The 18652-nt window shown below is 41.4% G+C and overlaps 2 protein-coding genes across 3 annotated transcripts in view; both read right to left on the reverse strand.

Moving 5' to 3' along the window:
* DCDC2C (doublecortin domain containing 2C) overlaps positions 1–3389 on the reverse strand; it is a 43293-nt gene extending 39904 nt beyond the window's left edge. The window contains exons 1-2 of one of the 2 annotated variants that reach the window (XM_053380730.1): positions 3253–3389; positions 2273–2604 (exon numbers count right to left, since the gene is read on the reverse strand). In XM_053380730.1, coding sequence (XP_053236705.1) covers positions 2273–2571 — 299 coding nt within the window. In that variant the 5' untranslated portion in view covers positions 2572–2604; positions 3253–3389. Of the gene's footprint in view, positions 1–2272; positions 2847–3252 lie in introns of those variants that run through there. The other variant, XM_053380732.1, reaches the window with a different exon arrangement.
* Positions 3390–4593: 1204 nt separating this feature from the next.
* On the reverse strand, positions 4594–15845 carry ALLC (allantoicase). Its single transcript, XM_053383621.1, has 10 exons — positions 14898–15845; positions 13929–13979; positions 13112–13199; positions 12801–12926; positions 11339–11418; positions 10540–10636; positions 8919–8992; positions 8463–8571; positions 7774–7901; positions 4594–6513 (listed from the first exon to the last, which is right to left on the reverse strand). The coding sequence occupies exons 1-10, from the start codon at positions 14985–14987 to the stop codon at positions 6361–6363; spliced, it is 996 nt and encodes a 331-aa protein (XP_053239596.1). The 5' UTR covers positions 14988–15845; the 3' UTR covers positions 4594–6360.
* Positions 15846–18652: the final 2807 nt, after the last annotated feature.

Genomic DNA, 18652 nt, shown 5'->3' on the forward strand with positions numbered 1-18652 from the left:
ATGAAGTAGGGATCCCAGACCCTGAGATAATCTTCTGAGGCCCCTCTTTGTGTGCCTCCTCCACGAGAGGTCCAGAGGGTGGCAACACGAGAATGGGCCTTTTCTGCAGTGGCTCCCCGTCTGTGGAATACTCTCCCCAGGGAAGTTTGCCTGGCGCCTTTATTATACACCTTTAGGTGCCAGGCAAAAACATTCCTTTGACATCTTATGCCCTTTTAAAATGTGTTGAGGGGGAGGGTTCCTGGGTGGTTTTGTTTTTATTTTGATTATGTATTTTGTGGTATTTATATTCTGATTTTATTCTGTGAACTGCCCTGAGACTTGGGGGTATAGGGTGGTATATAAATTCAATAAATAAATAAGTAAAGTAAATAATAAACTTGTTACTCTTTAAGGTTCTACAAGACTGTTGTTTTAGAAACATTCAAGTTTTCCACAAATGACTGCCTCATAGAAAATGCTTAAGCATAAAAAAATGAAAAATGACGCTGTAAAGTTACTGTACTTTACCATACCCATAAACAGAACGTGCTTGGGATCTTTCAGTTTATTCTAAATCTACTGTGGTGTGGTGTCATTTTCAATTCTTCAACTGTATAAGAAGAGTCACTTCACAGGCATCCAAATTCACAAATTTATAGGCACTTTACAGACTTGTAACCTACAGTGAAACCTCTGCATTCCATGTTTACTCCAAATGTATTGAACTCTGAGAAGAGAAAGGAAATGGATTTTATTTCCTCTGCCCTGAAACACTAATAAACAAATGCAAACAGCAGTCATCCTGCATTTGTGAGGGCATAAGTAGGTTCAAACAAAAATCTGATCAAACGGGTTTGCACTTACAACACAGAGAGGAATGTAAACACAGCCTACTCAAAACCGCTGCTCAGAATTTAAATAAATGGCCTTGAAAGCTGCATTTCAGTATTCAAAGAATTGTTATCTGTGAGTGGTTCCAATTTCTGCCTGCACTTCTCTCCATTAAATTCACCAAGCAAGAACAATGTCAGGAACACGTTGGTATAATGCTTTTTACTGTTGTATTCCAGACAGGAGATTCACATTTAAGTTGGAAATCTTAGATGTTTTTACTCAATCACCCTTTAGTGAAATAGTAAGTAATCATAAGAGTCTGCAGACTTGTTTTGGGCTCGTAACCAAGGGAATGAAGGAGGGAAGGAAAGAGGATTGGCAACGGAGAGCAGAATAGTGAACACCATCAAAGAGCACTGGAAAGGGAGAAGACACAAAGCAGGAAAAGAAGTTGTTTGTGTTAAGAGTAATGAACAGGGAGTCCTTCAGATGTTCTTGGACTACATTCAACTCTGATCAGCCCTAGCCCGGCAAACAACCAGGAGTGAAGGAAGCAGCGGTCCTGCAACATCTGAAGCCCCACAGGTTCCTCAGTCCTGTATTAAGAGGCCAGTCCCTATTTGGGTATGTCTACACAGGTAGGGTTTGGATGCGGGTTAAAGCCTCAGCACCTAGGACTTGCTGATCGAAAGGTCGGCGGTTCGAATCCCCGCGGCGGGGTGCGCTCCCGTTGCTCGGTCCCAGCGCCTGCCAACCTAGCAGTTCGAAAGCACCCCCGGGTGCAAGTAGATAAATAGGGACCGCTTACTGGCGGGAAGGTAAACGGCGTTCCGTGTGCTGCACTGGCTCGCCAGATGCAGCTTGTCACACTGGCCACGTGACCCGGAAGTGTCTGCGGACAGCGCTGGCCCCCCGGCCTATAGAGTGAGATGGGCGCACAACCCTAGAGTCTGGCAAGACTGGCCCTTACGGGCAGGGGTACCTTTACCTTTACCTTTAATCTCTGTAAAGAGTGTAAGCTATCTGAAAGGCCAAAATTGCAAAATCAAATCAAGGTGGCAAAGTCCACATGATGGAAGGGGGACACGAAACCTTTTGCAGCACAGGCACTTTTTTCTGGTGTAGTACATTCAGGTGTCAAGCCTAGGTAATGGAATATGGCTGTGCTGTCAACCTCAGAGATTCCTTAGCTGTGATTCCTGCATTGCACAGGAATGACCCTTTGGATCCCTTCCAGGCTCTACAATTCTATCTTCTTAGGAAATACAAGGACAATCCTTTCCTATGCAAGACTAACATCTGAAAATTCTCTACAATATGCATGTCTTGGAAAGCCACTCCGGTTTCCAATTGAAGAGAAATCTCAAGTTCCTGCGCATTTTGATACACTAGACTACAGGATCTGCATCACCCAAATTGTTCCTGATCGCCTCCGTTCAAACCTCTTGATACTTACTTCAGTTTCCTAAACCTTTCCCTGCCGGCAACCACGTATCTGCCTCCTTGCTCAATGTCGGTCAGGTCCATAACCGAATGCCCTTGGCGGGGTGTGTATATGTTCCTCACCCCAAAGGGTGTGGCCACGCCTTCGTTGAGTTGTATCATGAAGGCTTCGAAGTTAGGCACGTAGCGGTGGTTGATCACAAACTTCCTTCCCAAATAGAAGGGGTCGCCATTACGGTACACCCAAATCGTCCGGGCAGGGGTGACATCTGTCAAGCTATAGACGGCTCGAGGCCGAGTCGCTCCCACCATACTGAAGTCACCAGTTCAGACAGACAGCGAGGGCTGGGGAGGAGTGGCGTTTGGGGAAGAACACAAAATATACAGCAGTGCATTTAAAAAAGAAAGGAAACCCCAAAAAACAAATCCAGGACCCCTCCCATACACCCCAAAGCAAAGGGAACTGGGGCAGAGGAGCTGGCTGCAGATCTCCTGTCCAGACCTCTAACCACCTACTTCATAATGGCACCAAAGTGGGGACACTCCCACCCCACCCTAGCCCCACCCCAAAGTCTTCCAGGGGGCAACTTTGTGTCTCTCTCTCCCACCTGAGCCTCACACCCCCAATACATAAAAGCCTGACATCACGCCATGTGTGTGGCAGGATTATGACTGCAGCCCTCAGCCAACAAAATAGGTCCCCACAAGGGTTTCCCTGGAAACGCATTGGGAGAGGGAGGGAGGTGGCTCAGGCTGCAAAGGGATTCCAAGGCGCCCTGAGGGCTGCGCGCGATCCCGAAGCCTTGGAAGGCGGGAAGCGCGAGACTTGTGCGGGCGCGCGCCTCCTCGCACGGCGGCTTTCCTTTGGAGCCAACCGAGTGACCCGCCTGCCCCACTTATGGGTCAAGGAAAATGGCCACATGCAGCTCCCCTCAAACCAAGAACCCCCCCTTTCCTCGGGAGTTTCTCCATTATCTAGAAGTCCTCACTCACCGCGCGCTTCATTTCCAGTTTAAAATAAAAGGGTGAAAACCCCGCAGCACCTTCCTCTTCCTCACTGCTGTCTCCTCAGGGAGTTGCAACTACGCACCCCCCCCTTCTGGGGGTGCAAAGTTATCCCCTCTCTCCTGATTCTTTCCCCCACACAACAAAGATCGATTGCTGCCTCGCGCCCCGCCTGGGCTTATTGCTATGCCCTCTCCTTGATGCAAACAAAACAAAACCCAGGTTGTGTGTTTCCCGCCTTCGTTGAGAGAAAAGAACCGACGAGCCAGCCCTGTTAAATCTGCACAACCTTCTGCAGATCTCTCGCAGCAACGCAAATGCACTTGTGGGAAAGGGAGGGCATTTCAAAATAAGGAGGAAACAGATTCCCCCCCACACACTTTTTTGTTTTGTGTTTTGTTTTTCAAGAATCAGCTCAGCTGGGACCTGACCGTTTGGAAAGCAAGATATTGGAAGGGGAGGCCGGCTCAGGGCGTGACTTTGTGAGAGAGAGGGATACAAGCAAGCAAACGTTTTTTAAGCCTCCCAGTGCAATGCCAAATCGTGTTCATTGCGGCTGACTCCTAGGTAAACGAGCATAGCTGTATCTGAAGAAGTGTGCATGCACATGAAAGCTCATGCCAATAACAAACTTAGTTCGTCTCTAAGGTGCTACTGGAAGGAATTTTATTATCATTATTATTATTTGTTTCGATAACCGCATAAGCTAAATGTATAGCTAAATAAGCTATAGTTTAGGGCCCCGCTCTCTTGGGGGACCCCCAAAAAATTTAAAGGAAAAAATCCTCGATGTACAGTTCCAAAATATAAGATAAAAAACAAATAAAATAAAACCTACATACAGCAACAGTGACAAATGGCTTTATATACCTATTAGGTCCATAAATTACCATATAACATACATTCAACACAAAAAACAGCGACAATTTGTTGTTGGCAAAGGACAGCTGGACGTATAAAGGGCCCCATTACCTTCAGTAGCTTATCAAACCTAAATCCAGCCCTGACTGCATCTTCCAATAACTGGGAGGAAGCCCCATTGGAGATATGCTTCTGTGTAAACATGCATAGGATTTCACCGTGGGTGGGATTCAACTCTGTTTTACCCAATGTGGGCCAAGCTTAGTACTATTTATTAATTTCATTGGGTCTACTCTTAAATCAAACCCAGTTCAATACCACCCTATCTAACCATGTTTTTTAAAAAATATATTAATTTTATTATTACATGTGACTTGGCTCTAAAAAGGGGCATTGTTCTCCCATTCATGGAGCACTCGGAGAAGCAGGCCTATTTATTTTCATCAAATCTTTTCGTTAATTCTTACTAGAAATGGGGCAGGGGTGTTATACATCCGTTTTCTAACCCCCACCGTTGTTTTAGCTCGGGTCAGCAAACTTTTTCAGCAGGGGCCAGTCCACTGTCCCTCAGACCTTGTGGGGGGCCGGACTATATTTTTTGGGGGGGATGAATCAATTCCTATGCCCCACAAATAACCCAGAGATGCATTTTAAATAAAAGGACACATTCTACCCATGTAAAAACACCAGGCAGGCCCCACAAATAACCCAGAGATGCATTTTAAATAAAAGGTCACATTCTACTCATGTAAAAACATGCTGATTCCCAGACCGTCTGCAGGCTGGATTTAGAAGGTGATTGGGCCGGATCTGGCCCCCGGGCCTTAGTTTGCCTACCCATGTCTGGGGCAAAGTTAACCACAAAGAAATGTGATTGAGTAGGAGATCTGCTAGCTTGGTGGTGTGTCCCAACACCTGAAAAGCACACACTCTCCAAAACAAAACAAACAAACAACCAGAAGTACCAACAAAAGTTAAATAAATTTGGGTCAATAGGAAAAGATGGAAGCACAGAATATAAAGTATGCAATGTACGAACCAGGAAGGGTAAGTATTCTTTTATTATAACATAATTCAATTTTAGATGGCAAAAGGAAAAGATAGGCACAACTATCTAAGCAAATAATAATAATAATGCAAGATTGATTCTTAGTACACAATCTTCAGACATACTGAAGCATATTCTTGCACAGATGTTCAATACAGTTTTGCTCTGTTTTGATAATTAATAGTTTCAGAATCTCTCAGCTATTTATGAACAGCATCACTTAACGTTGCACTCCTAAGCACACTTGCTCAAATTCTTCAATCAAATCAAGCAGGAATAATTTCTTATTATTATTTATTATTCCAAGTTAGCATAGAATAAGGCTGTGATAAATGGCATCATATATGAGGACATATTTTGGATATTCCGGACTAATGTAAGCAAAGATGAAAATTAGATTACACATAGGATTTGATTTTATTTTTAATGAATAGGGCTGGTCCTCACACAAGGCAGAATGAAGGGGAAACCTCAGGTAGCTGATTTTGGGTGCCATTAAATTCTTAAGTTTTTAAAATTTTATTCTTATTGTCAGGGAGGGGAGAAGTGCGATTTTCTGCTTTGGGTACTATTGACAGGGCAGGCGATGCCTTTTGCAGTGCCACATATCAGGCAGCAAACTGCCTTGGGTCAGTCCTGGTTATTTATTATTACATTAATATCCCTCCTTTCACCTAAGGAGCTCAAGGTGGCAAATGCAGTTCTGACACTTCCCTGTTTTATCTTCACAACAACCCTGCAAGGCAAGAAACTAAGAGTATCTGACTGGCCCAGGGTCAACCTGTAGGTTTCATGGCTGTGTGGAGATTCGAATCCGGGTCTCACAAATCCTAGTCCAACACTCTAAACAATATAACCGGCTTGATATGTAACTGCGCTTTAAAAAACAAAAACAAAACCTTTCTACCTTATGTGCTCTATCTGTTCGAGAGCTGCATTCATTGCCTCTTAACATTGTTTAAGAAATAATACCATTTCCCAAATCCGATAACCTGTTAGCAAATATATATGTAAATTATTCATTTAGCTAGAGAAATGATGTTATTGTACAACCGTAACAAATTGTTGCATTTGAACCAATGATGTGGAAAACTGTATAATTCAATGAATGCAGATAGATGAATTGTATTCGGGCTTGTATTAACCATGAGTGAAATTCTGCAGAGCCTTTTTTCCTGAGAACGTTTTTACTTCCTCATGTCTGGCAAGGCCCGTGGAAATCCCCAGAGACGCATCCTACTTACACCTCCATCAGGAGCAAAAGTAAGTTTCACATGAGTAAACACATCCAGCATCTTTATGGCAGTACCATCAAAAAAATGTCTCGTATGAGGTTTAAGCTGGGGGAGAAAGAAGACAATAAATTTGGTAATAGTAGTTGCAGACAAGATTCTCATTCCAATCTTATATTTTTTTGTCTAGTTGTGTGTCGAGGTCCCCCAGCCACCCCCTAAATAAATCTAAATTCATACAGAATTTTTGTTTAAGATTTTTGGCATAATTTTGGCCACAACTATATTAAAATACAGTGGTACCTCATGTTAAGTACTTAATTCGTTCTGGAGGTCTGTTCTTGACCTGAAACTGTTCTTAACCTGAAGCACCACTTTAGCTAATGGGGCCTGCCGCTGCTGCCACGCCACCGGAGCACAATTTCTGTTCTCATCCTGAAGCAGAGTTCTTAACCTGAGGTAATATTTCTGGGTTAGCGGAGTCTGTAACCTGAAGCGTCTGTAACCTGAAGCGTATGTAACCCGAGGTACCACTGTACATAAATGTGAGTGGTTGCTTAGGCATTGGTTCCAACTATCTGTCCCCGTCCAGGGACAGAACTGACTTCCGGATTCCAGCGAAAGCCAGTAAGGGAAAACAATATTGGGGAGAGAATGGAGCCGGGCACCAGACCCTCACCTCTCCCCGCATGCTCCCGGGGGCTTGGGCGACCCAAGCCCCAGACTAGGGATTTGGATGAAAGCATAGCAAGCCCCTCGATTCCTTTAACGGAATTCCCTTGCAGCAGCAGCATTGGAGGGGCAGGCACTGCCAACCACATCTCCACCAACCAAAAATTAACCAATTCCTAACCGCAACCTTACGAGTTGTGACGATTTGCTATGCAGTAGGCAAAGACCAAATAGCACCAGCCAATCTGCCAAATGGACAAAATTCCTACTGGGCCCCTGCCCCAAAAGCAGACGACCCCATGACAGGCATAGCAATGTCAAACGCAACAACCATAAATTAGGGAGGGTGGGCGGGCGATCCGATGCACGCAGCAAAAGAGACTGAAAAAGGCTACATGCCAAGAATACATAACCTTCGGGCCAACCCTCTAAATGGTAGCATCAAAATCCCCCCAACAACCCAAATTGGCCCAATCACAGTCATGGCCATCCAAATGGTCCCGCCCAGGAACCAAGAAGGGGTGTCCTGTTAGACCCCACCGCAACACATGCTCTCCATGAAGGAGAACATGCTTTGTGGATGTTGTATGTTTGTGGCTTTTGTTTTTCTGGAACTCATATTGCTTTTTGTAAAGTGCTTCCCACCCATAATACAGATATATTCATATTCAGTTGATCTAGAGATTCATAGCTGACCTTTGTTGCAGGTACCAGCGTGTTCCATTTTGGACTTTGCTTCAAAGTCCACTTCTGTGCATTATATTCATTTTCTTCTTCTGTACTCAAAATACAGGCCTCAAGTTTAAATGTATCTGGAAAGTTTCCTAATAGTAAAATATAATAAAATAATTGAATGTGATATACTAATAGTTCCTTCCAAATAAATTAGGGCTGCAATCTTATATACACTTACCCAGGAAGAAGTCCCATTCAACTCAGTAAGTATTACTTCTGAGTAAAGAGATATATGGTTGCATTTTAAGGTTGGAACCCTTTGCACACTTGCTGAGGTAAAACTCCACTGAATTCAGTGATAAGAGGGTCCCCCCTCCCCCAAATAAACATGCTTAGGATCATACTGCACAGATTATATAGTAATACCCTGTGGCATTTTCAAAGGTGAAATATGAATATTACCCACTACAGTCTGCTTCTTAAAACATCTGCCTGATTGTTACAGCTTGAAAGGAGGGACAAATTTTTAAAACATTCATTATGCTCGATTTAATATAACAAAATCTGCTGAATTTTAACAAAATCTTCCATATCTATCTATCTATTTGGACCAAAATCTTTGGAAACACATTGAAGAGTAGTAAACTTTTCACAGAGTTATCTAGGTAAAGAGGGTTTGACATAAGACTAACATAACAAGAAATTTGTACCTTTAAAGTGACTGGTGTCTATTTCTATGTGCGTTATAACACCTGAATGTCCCAATCGAAAGATGGCCCATTCACTTCCTGGTACAAGTAAGATTCCTTTGTCACCAAGCTGGAATTAAAAGGAAGACTTTTTTTTAGTGGTTGATTCCCCCTTGTGATCCACTCGTATATTAATATCCATTTGTGGGGGATCCCAATACGCAGCAGTTTCAATGTTATCTCCTTCGCTCAAAAAACTGCATTTTGTCTGGAAACGTATTGTTTCAATATACTGTTGTGTGTGTTCGTTGTTATGGGAAGCATCATACAGATCAATAAAACACTTTAATGACAGGAAATAGCTGAAGAATACTGAAAATCTTACATTCATTGCAGCTTCTAAAGATCAGTGTTCTTCTGTGTATGAATTATGTTTAGGAATTGGATAGGAGTTGTTATAAATAATTTGTTTCTTACCTTTAAAATGGGTGGCCTTTGCAGATTTCTGCTTGTTTCCCATCCATCTTTCATGGACTTTGCTCTTCCTGGCCCTAACCCGTCACCAAAACAAAAGAATAGAGACACTATATAGAGAGAATAACTCAAAAGTCTTAACTATGAATCACCTTATTCCTTAATTTTATATGTTCTAAAGTGATTTTTTTCTGAACTTAGTAGGGCTATCTATTGATGAGATAAACCTCAGCTAATTAACTGTAAATATTGTAATTGGTCACTTAATGATGATTTTTTAATTAAATTTCTTTAACAATAAAACAACAGTTTCCAAGGGAAAAAATGTTTTAGCCAGGTTCCAAAGAACCACACAATTAGTTCTGCATACCCAATAGGGATTTGGACTTGTGCATATTAAACATTAATTCGAGTGAAGTTTCAAAATGAGTTTCTGATATGGCATATCAACCTGCTGTTCAAATACAAGGGTGTCCAAATTTTCACTAAGCACATTCCTGTACTTATGGGTTCCCTAATTAATAAGAGGCATGTTTGTAGCTGACAAAACCATTTTCAATTAATTGATCAAACTAATTCAATAACTAAATATTGCAACCCAGAATTTAGTGTTCGTGGCAGATCACATTTGATTTTCATCCATATTGCAGATAATACAAATCCTTCATCTAGACATGATTTTTACTCTGTTCCTTTATATATATATATTTTCCTTCATTTTCTATGACCATGTGTTTGGAATTCTACTATAAATAGCAAAGGAGTCTGAAGATTTATAACTGCCAGGCAAAAAGCAGTCGTGGGAAACAAGAGGAATCCAAGAACAGGCTGTTTAGGGGAACCAATACAGTGGTACCTCGGGTTAAGTACTTAATTCGTTCCGGAGGTCCGTTCTTAACCTGAAACTGTTCTTAACCTGAAGCACCGCTTTAGCTAATGGGGCTTCCTGCTGCTGCCGCGCCACCGCAGCACGATTTCTGTTCTCATCCTGAAGCAACGTTCTTAACCTGAAGCACTATTTCTGGGTTAGTGGAGTCTGTAACCTGAAGCGTATGTAACCTGAAGCATATGTAACCCGAGGTACCACTGTACTGTGTTAAAGACTAGTGGTTCTCTGTTCCCCTGCTTTGTAATAAGTCTTGGAAGAAAGAAATACCACAAATTACATTCTCCTCAGAAGGAAGCTGAATGTGTGAACCACTACCCACTGCAATTTCCTGATGCTAGAGGAAATGAGGAGTGTGAAAAAATATATCTGAAAAATTATATCCAAAATTCTCTGCCTTGCTCTGCCCATTCATCTACTGTACCTATAAACTGGAGAAACTATTTTCAGCTGGGCAAAATATCATGCTTAACCAATGTCATTGGACTCTCAGCTAAAACAGAATGGAATTCACCAAACACTACTGCTTGCACCATGCCTGTTTATTTCACTTGGGTTTACTGAGCATAAGTGCCATTAATGGGCGTAGTATTTTATGGATTATTCCCATAAACAACAATTGTGAGGGATTGTTTAGCGGTTCACTAAAAAGTTGACAGCTTAATTTCACGAAAACATCACGCTGCATTACATGAAACCAAATCAATGGCTATAAACAAAGCCTGGTGTGATTCTTACCTAAAATATTCCCAGGATGGCCTAACTGAGCATCACTGTATCCAACACAGACACCTCCGTTCACCATTGCCACCAAATCACTCAAGTGGTTCAGCAGCTGCATGTAGAGTAGCAGAGATGTGAACCCAGTTCACTGGATTATGAGTCTACCACTCTTAACCACTACACCACACTGGCTCTCTTTGGAGAAACAAGCCATGGCTTGTTGGGTGGTCTGGGATAACTCATAGTTAACTTGTGGTTTAACAACTCATTCCTTATCATTATTTGTAAAGTAGGCTTTAGAGATTGGGGCTGCAGAGACAGCTGTGGGTAAATAAATTGAGAAAGAGGGGATATGTGGGAGATGGTTCAGAGAAGCAGAAGATAGTATAGAGTTCAGAAGCATAATAGGCCTTTATCCCCATTGGTTGCTGCTAGTCACTCCCTATATGTGGCACCTACATCGTGCAGCCTATCCCCTTTCCCCACCTTCGTATTTTGCAGATGCCAAGAGGCAATTTCATTGGGACGCAGGTGGCGCTGTCGTCTAAACCACTGAGCATAGGGCTTGCCGATCAGAAGGTCGGCGGTTCGAATTCCTGTGACAGGGTGAGCTCCCGTTGCTCGGTCCCTGCTCCTGCCAACCTAGCTGTCCGAAAGCACGCCAGTGCAAGTAGATAAATAGGTACCGCTCCACACTAATAGGTGGTGAAGGTAGTCTAAAATAATGTGCCTTAACATTTTGATAAAACACGGCAATTTTAGTGCAATAACTCAGTGTTATCTGGTGCTTTTCCTACACAGGCATCCCAGTTACCTCCTTGACAATCCTCAGCTCTTCATCCGAAGCGGCTGTGCCTATTCTGTTCCCTCTTGCTGGCAGCGCTGGTACCTCCTCTGCAAAGACAATATGCCCAACAGAAATTTAAGCAGATAATGTGGGCATAATCAAAACCTCTTCCACATCCACTTCTGAAAAGCTAATTGTTTAGATTCACTATTTTATCTCGTAAAATATTATATTAGCAACAGGGTATCTACTGTAGGGCTAAGGGGGCGGGGGTCCTTTGGGGAGACTAAAGAGCAAACTAAACATGACTTTGAACACCACACGCAGAAACATGAAAAAATGAAAAGCTGCTGATATGTGAGAGACAGCAACCGCTTCCATCATTGCCAACACGACCATTGCCGTTTACTACATTGATACTGCTGGGGTAAAGAAAGCTTCTGTCAGGATGTCCCTGTGATGGCGATGAGGTTGGAATTAGCACAACGTAACAGCATGAGGGATAACTGCATCATAATCAGTACACACTCCTAATCACATATGTGCCATTTCAGACATTGAATCATAGAATTGTATGGTGGGAAGGGACCATGCAGAAATATTTTTGCCTGACGTGGGGGTCGAACCCACGACTCAGATTAAAAATCTCATGCTCTACCAACTGAGGCATCTGGATACCCTTGCTGTTCATTTATAGTCAGCATAGCTCTGTGCCGGTAACTATCCACATATAATATAAAAAATAAGCAGAGTCATGAATGGTGAAACATTACTATGACTTTTTGATCTCCGGTGCCTGTATTAGTCCCTAGAAATCCTGTGCCCGGTAGCTAAACCTGAAAAAGTCTCCTTCACACTTTCCCAATAGCCAATCCCTCCTGCTGAGGGTCCATGTTTGGCTTCCCTTGCCCCCTCCATGACTTTTCATAATCTCTAGCCCAGGTACAGTGGTACCTCGGGTTACAGACGCTTCAAGTTACAGACGCTTCAGGTTACAGACTCCACTAACCCAGAAATAGTACCTCGGGTTAAGAACTTTGCTTAAGGATGAGAACAGAAATTGCGTGGCAGCAGCAGCAGGAGGCCCCATTAGCTAAAGTGGTGCCTCAGGTTAAGAACTGTTTCAGGTTAAGAACGGACCTCCAGAACAAATTAAGTTCTTAACCCGAGGTACCACTGTACAGGCAAACTTGGCCCTCCAGATGTTTTGGGACTACAATTCCCATCATCCCTGACCACTGGTCCTGTCAGCTAGGGATGATGGGAGTTGTAGTCCCAAAACATCTGGAGGGCCAAGTTTGCCAATGCCTGCTCTAGCCCTAGGCCTTGAAGAAAAGTTTCTCTCAATGATGCTTATCTCCCACTGGGTTTCAGGCAATGTGACTGTTCTCCTGATGTTGCTGCCGCTAGGATCCCTTTCCTGTCACCTTTCCGTGTTCTGATACAGCGTAATCAGAACCTCTACAAAGTTCTTGAGATCTTAAGTTACCTGGCTTCAAGCAAGCAGCTTGGATTGATATCTGAGGAGCGCAGTTTCCAGCAAAGTAAGATGTGTCTGCCTCAAACCCATAAATCGTACCTGGCACCCCCAGCTGAATGATGCACCAGTCATGACCTAAGACGCAAAGGAAGAACCTTTAAAATGCAACACCCAACCAAAGTTAATATATGTAGATTTAGGAAATTTTCCATCCTATTTATTTACAAGATTCCTTACCCACCTTTCGCCATAATCTCAGAATTTTTTTCAGAAAAGAAAAGTCTTCTAAAAATAAATAAATGTCAGTTCAGCAGTTTTACCTGGAATGCGCTTCCTCCTGGTTTCCCATCCATCCCTCCACTTTCCAAACTCGGTGAATAGGTCTGCATGATATGCTGGCCGTTGTTTCTAAGCAACCATATATATAAAAAAGACCAAGGTAGTGCTTGCATTATGCCCTTCATTATAATAAGGTTTAAAGCTGACAGAAGTACAAACCTATATGTTTATAGTAGGTGCTTCAGAATGCCTTGATTCGGGGGTTTTGTGTTCGTTGTGTGAAATGAACCAAATTAAAAGTGAACTGGGCAAGGGGAGGGCTAGTGGGCTGGCTAGCCACCTATGGCCATTCCCTTGAGATTGGTGTCAGTCTGAAAAAGGCCTAGCACAGCAGCTGCCATATAGTGGTGCCATTGAGGATGGAATTCAATTCAGAAATGCGGTGGGCTACGACTCCAAATGAAGCAGAGCTAGTTTATAAGGGGAGCCCTTGTAATGTAAGGCCATTTGAAATAAGTGAAGTTGCACACCATTACCACCTAAAGAGACACTCTTCCATGTACAGTCATTAAGGCCAGAGTCTGAAAATATCTAACTGCTGTATATTATCACTACCACAATTGGCCAAATGCTTATTCTTATACAAAGGAAAGGAAACTCTGTAGAGTGTGGCCCCCCAAACTTTTCACAGCTTGGAAAAGGCAATTGTGCAACAATACCTTAAGCATTAGAATGTTAATTGGCCTTTATTTATCTATTAAATTTATATACCACCCTTGATCAGTGGATCGCAGTGGCCTTTATCACCAGAATACATCTGCAATCCAAAGAAGAGCCATATAGATATTGCATACCTACCTTTAAGAGATTTTCTGCAGGAGCAAAAAAGTCATCCGTTGCAAATAAAACCTTTACAAAATAAAAAAAAGAAGCATGAATTACAGCTGCAATTTACATGTAACTACTAATTTTATTTTACATGCGACATTGGAAATCTCTTTGAGATTAGGCAGGCTGGTATGAGGGACAGGGCCTTCTCAGTGATGGCCCCCCAAGTTATGGAATTCCTTTCCCTGAGACATACTTTCAGCCCTCACCTTGGTTTTTTACGTGAGCTCTAAAACTGCATTTGTTCAAAATGAGTTTTAGTGGGGGGGGGGGTTTCAATGAGTAGTGAATTCTGTTTTTTAATCTTTACCAGAATGGCTTGCTGGATACATTGGATATCTTGAAATGAATCAAATGCTACAGATGAATTATTATCATCATCATCATCATCATCATTATTATTATTATTATTGCTATTATACTTATCGTGTTCTATATTTGATATGGTTTTAAATTGCTTAAGGTGCTGTAGGATGATATCCAGTTGCACCAGCTTGCTCACGCCACATAACACAAAAGGCAAATCCAATGGGTGTCTTGTATGTGAGAAAGAGACTACACAAATCCTAGTTCAACTGCTATTATTATTGCCTCAATAACACTTAAACTTGTGCACCTGTGATACCATTTGCACAAGAACATCAACATTACACTTGAAAGTGTGCAATTGTATCTGTAGCCCTACAGGAAGGAGCTGCTTTTGATTTAATATTTTATGCAGCACTTTTATTTGAAAATGCTATCAAAATTAATTATGGAAATCTATTGTTTCTATTACCAAAATATTTTCAAACAGACAAACACATCTTGGTATCATAATAATTAGGATAACGACTTTATATCTCTAGAAGTTAGTTTTTAAAAAAATAAATTTACAAAAACTAAACATCATCTGCTTTTATGAACCTCTCTTGTTTCGGTGAATTTCTTTGAATTTACCTTCCCTCCTACAGATTCGCATCCCAAGTCATTCAGATGCAGGAAGTCAGGTAAAACATTGCCCTTTTTTTCTGAGAGATGAGCGGTCATCTTTCTTCAAAAGATCACACTGAATTTTTTGTTTTGTTTTGTTAAACAGATATTACTCTTCTAAAAGGGAAGAAAAATAAAGTAAATCAAAAATCCCCACCTTATCACATTAAGCTCCCCCTTTCTTAAAAGCACACTTGTAATTTGATTAAGTAAATAATAGTGATTAAATAAATAACGCGAGAATTTACTGGCTGGAGGAACACAAGGCTACTACAGGTATGGATATTTGCTCAGTACAGGCACAACCCACAATTTGTGTGGAAAGGAAAGCAGCATACTCACTCGCTAATAACAGCGATATGTGACCAAAAGAAGGAGGCAAATGCTGGATCAAACAGCAACTACACCACTATAAATGGTAAATGCAGAATGGCCCCATGTGGCTGGCCTTCTGGAGTTCCCTTTTAGCTGTGGCCATTAGAACTGAAGTATCATTTCACCTCATGGACTTAAATCCTCTTTGAAACCCATTTAAGCCAGTGGGCTATGTCGCCATATCTTGTGGCAGCAAATTCTGTACATTTATTGTAATTTAACAGCAGTTCTGAATCTATGGCAAACTGGTTTAACAGGGTGACCACCACTTTCTAGGTTTAAAAGAGAGGGAGAATAGTATTTTCTCTACCTACTTCATCAAAATCATGCCTAATGTACTAAGACTCTATTCATGATCATCTATTTGTTGCCTTTTAAGAAAAAGAGCCCCAAGCACTTAGGCTTTCCTCTTATGAAAGAAATTCTAACATTTGCTCATTGGGTTTTCCTTTTTCTGCACTGTTTCCACCTCAGTTATATTTAATTTAAGTGTGCCCAGCATTCCACAATTTGGCAACTCAATAGATATATATAAATCTTCCATGCTGGCAGTTTTATTTCTAATCCTTTCATAATGATCCCAGGTATGGAATTTCCCTTTTTCACAGCTTTCTTACATCCCGTCAGCGTACATATTAAGTTGGGAATCGTTCCCCCTAATGAGTGTTACATACTTACTTGCACTGAATCTTGTTTGCTGTTTTGTTGCCCAATTATTCAGTTTGGAGAAATTATGTTGGAGCTCTTTCCTTGAGTATTCACCTGAACAATCAAGTGTCATCTGCAAATTGGCTACCTCACTGTTCACTCTTTACCCCCAACTCATTAATGGATGTTAAATAAAAACACTGGTCCACATCCACAATACAGATCCTTGTACAGTTCATTGCCTACTTGCCTCCATTTTGAAACAAGTTTATTCCTTCCATCTGCTTTTTGTTTAGCCAATTACTGAACTAAAAAGGACCGTCCCTATTTACCACGTTTGCTAGGTTTAGCCTGCAACCCAACCCTACTTACCTGGGAGTAAGCGCCTCAGAATTCAATAGGACTTACTTCTGAGAAGATATTATTACTATTGCAGAGTTACTCATGAGTCTTTTGTCAGTATCTTTTTTCGAGGTCCAAGTGTTTATATACTTGGACATCCTCCTGACCAAGTGGGACTGCTGAAAGGTTGCAATTTCTTTTTTGTAAAAACAGTTAAAAGATTACTTTTCTTCAGTTATTAATATAAAACCATGCTGATTTTTGTTTTTAATTACAAGGTTGCAAATAAGATGTGATTAATTGTGCTACCGTAATTATTTCAATGCAGAGCAATGGCAGTTCAGTTGTAAAAGCTAGTGCTATATATTCTAATAACTATATGCTAATCAATTACAGGCAAAATAGCCAAGTTGTGTCGTCTTGGCACACCAGCAAAAATGGGAACAAAATAGTTAAATTATACTGAATTGAAACTTTTCACAGTTCACTGGAAAACATGAAATATGGACATTCCTGTGGATAATTTTAAATAATTCAGTCCAAAATATCTTTGCCATGTCAAGAGAAATGAATAAAAATCAATTAGTCTTACTCTATTAGTAGTTTTGGTCCACGACAGCCGTAAATAATCTGCACTGTGAAGAGACTACTAGTGTTTCAAAAGGATTGGTGGACAATCCCCGATAAGCAGGTTACACAACTGGTAGACAATCATTAGACTTTATTGATTCTGTAAGGGATCTATGTAAACGCCCACCCCCTTCCTCAAACAAACATACAAAAAGAATGTGCAGTCTCTTTATGAATCTAAAATATATATTTTTCTTAAGCAGCGTATTTTAAATTAACCTCGCAAATTGCACGAAGCATGGTGTTTGTGACACATTTTCAACTCATATTTTCTACCATGATCCTGGCCTTCACAAACTTTGCTCCTGGAACCATGCCTGGAATGGAAGGTCTCTTTTGCAGTATTAGCAGCACAAGAGCCAGAGGATGATCATTCTCATGTAGTGTGGACTTACCTTGGCAGAAAGCCTGTAGTAATACTGTGTGAGTGTATATATGCACATCATATCCCATCTGCTGAAACAGGAGGCAGGGGTGGTTTTTCTCCTAATAGCAAATTGACAGCCTGAGAAGCTGATCAGTTGCCAGGGCCCTAAGACCATCAGCACTGCAAATGGTTCCCCTCATGCTCTCATTCTGTTTGCAGCGAGCAATCCCTCTTGATTTGCTGCGCTCTTCCTTATTTCTTCCAAGATTTGTCCAAGGTTCTTTGAATTTATTAATGCTATATTATATATATTTTTATTTATTCCGAGTTTGCCTCTAAAGTGGACAGCTTTTTTAAAAAAAAGACTGGGGCAGGGGGGGAGAGACTTACGTTTTACTGACATAAAACCAAAAATTGTCCAGGAGCTATGAAAAGAGAAGTCTTCATACCTCTATTTTCTCTTCTCTATTCACATGTGCCTATAAAATTTAATTGCATGTTTAAAAAAATCCGGAAATAAATAAAATGAAAAATTTAACACAAACAAAATTCCATCAGAAGCTAGCTAAGAGCCATTAAAGGTAAAATCCAACCACTTGATGAAATACGAAATATTAAGTCAATTATATCCTCCACTGCCTGTTTTAAATGAAAAATGGCTAAACTAAACAGCTTATCGTATTGCATTTCTTTTTCATTCCTCTTTTCAAGGCAACACCTATGCATAATAATGGGCTTATTTAATTCTGCTCCTTCCTGCTGAGTGTTTGTCTTTAATTCATCCTTATTTTTATGGCATCCTCCTCAGTAATAAGCCATGCATAGGTACTCTCTATCGTGCGCCAACAGATCTCCTGAACTGCCGTAACGGGTACAAATGGGCTCCTAAATCTATTTTATATTATATTAAAACTAATTTCCAAATATTAGTTTAGTGTTAACTATGATTTTTTTGGAGGTGACTCTTGGCTTTACTTCAGTTCTTTAAACCTGCCAAAGGTCTTCCAGAACTGTTTTAGGGTGATATCTTGCAAAGGAGTCAGTGTGGCGAATCCAGAGACGAATAAGCTCTCACGAAAAAGGGCTTTCCTGACTCCCTCTGCCCATTATATCCACTGCCACTTGAATGGTGTGGAATGAGGTGGAGCAGGGCCCTATGCTGAACGAATTCAGAGGGACCAGGCTTGCGCAAGTGGAAGTGCTTTTCTGCCGACACAGGACATCTCAGGATCCAAGCCCGTTACCTGAATTTGGTTTCTTCTACCTACCACCAGTTCTGTCTCTGCCATCAATTTTGTGCTGTGTCTCCTGGAGCAAACAGCAGACATTTTTTATTTACTCTGGCAGCTTGAGTAATTCA

This window comes from Podarcis raffonei, chromosome 3 (genome assembly GCF_027172205.1).
Source record: "Podarcis raffonei isolate rPodRaf1 chromosome 3, rPodRaf1.pri, whole genome shotgun sequence".
NCBI classification, from domain to species: Eukaryota; Metazoa; Chordata; class Lepidosauria; order Squamata; family Lacertidae; genus Podarcis; species Podarcis raffonei.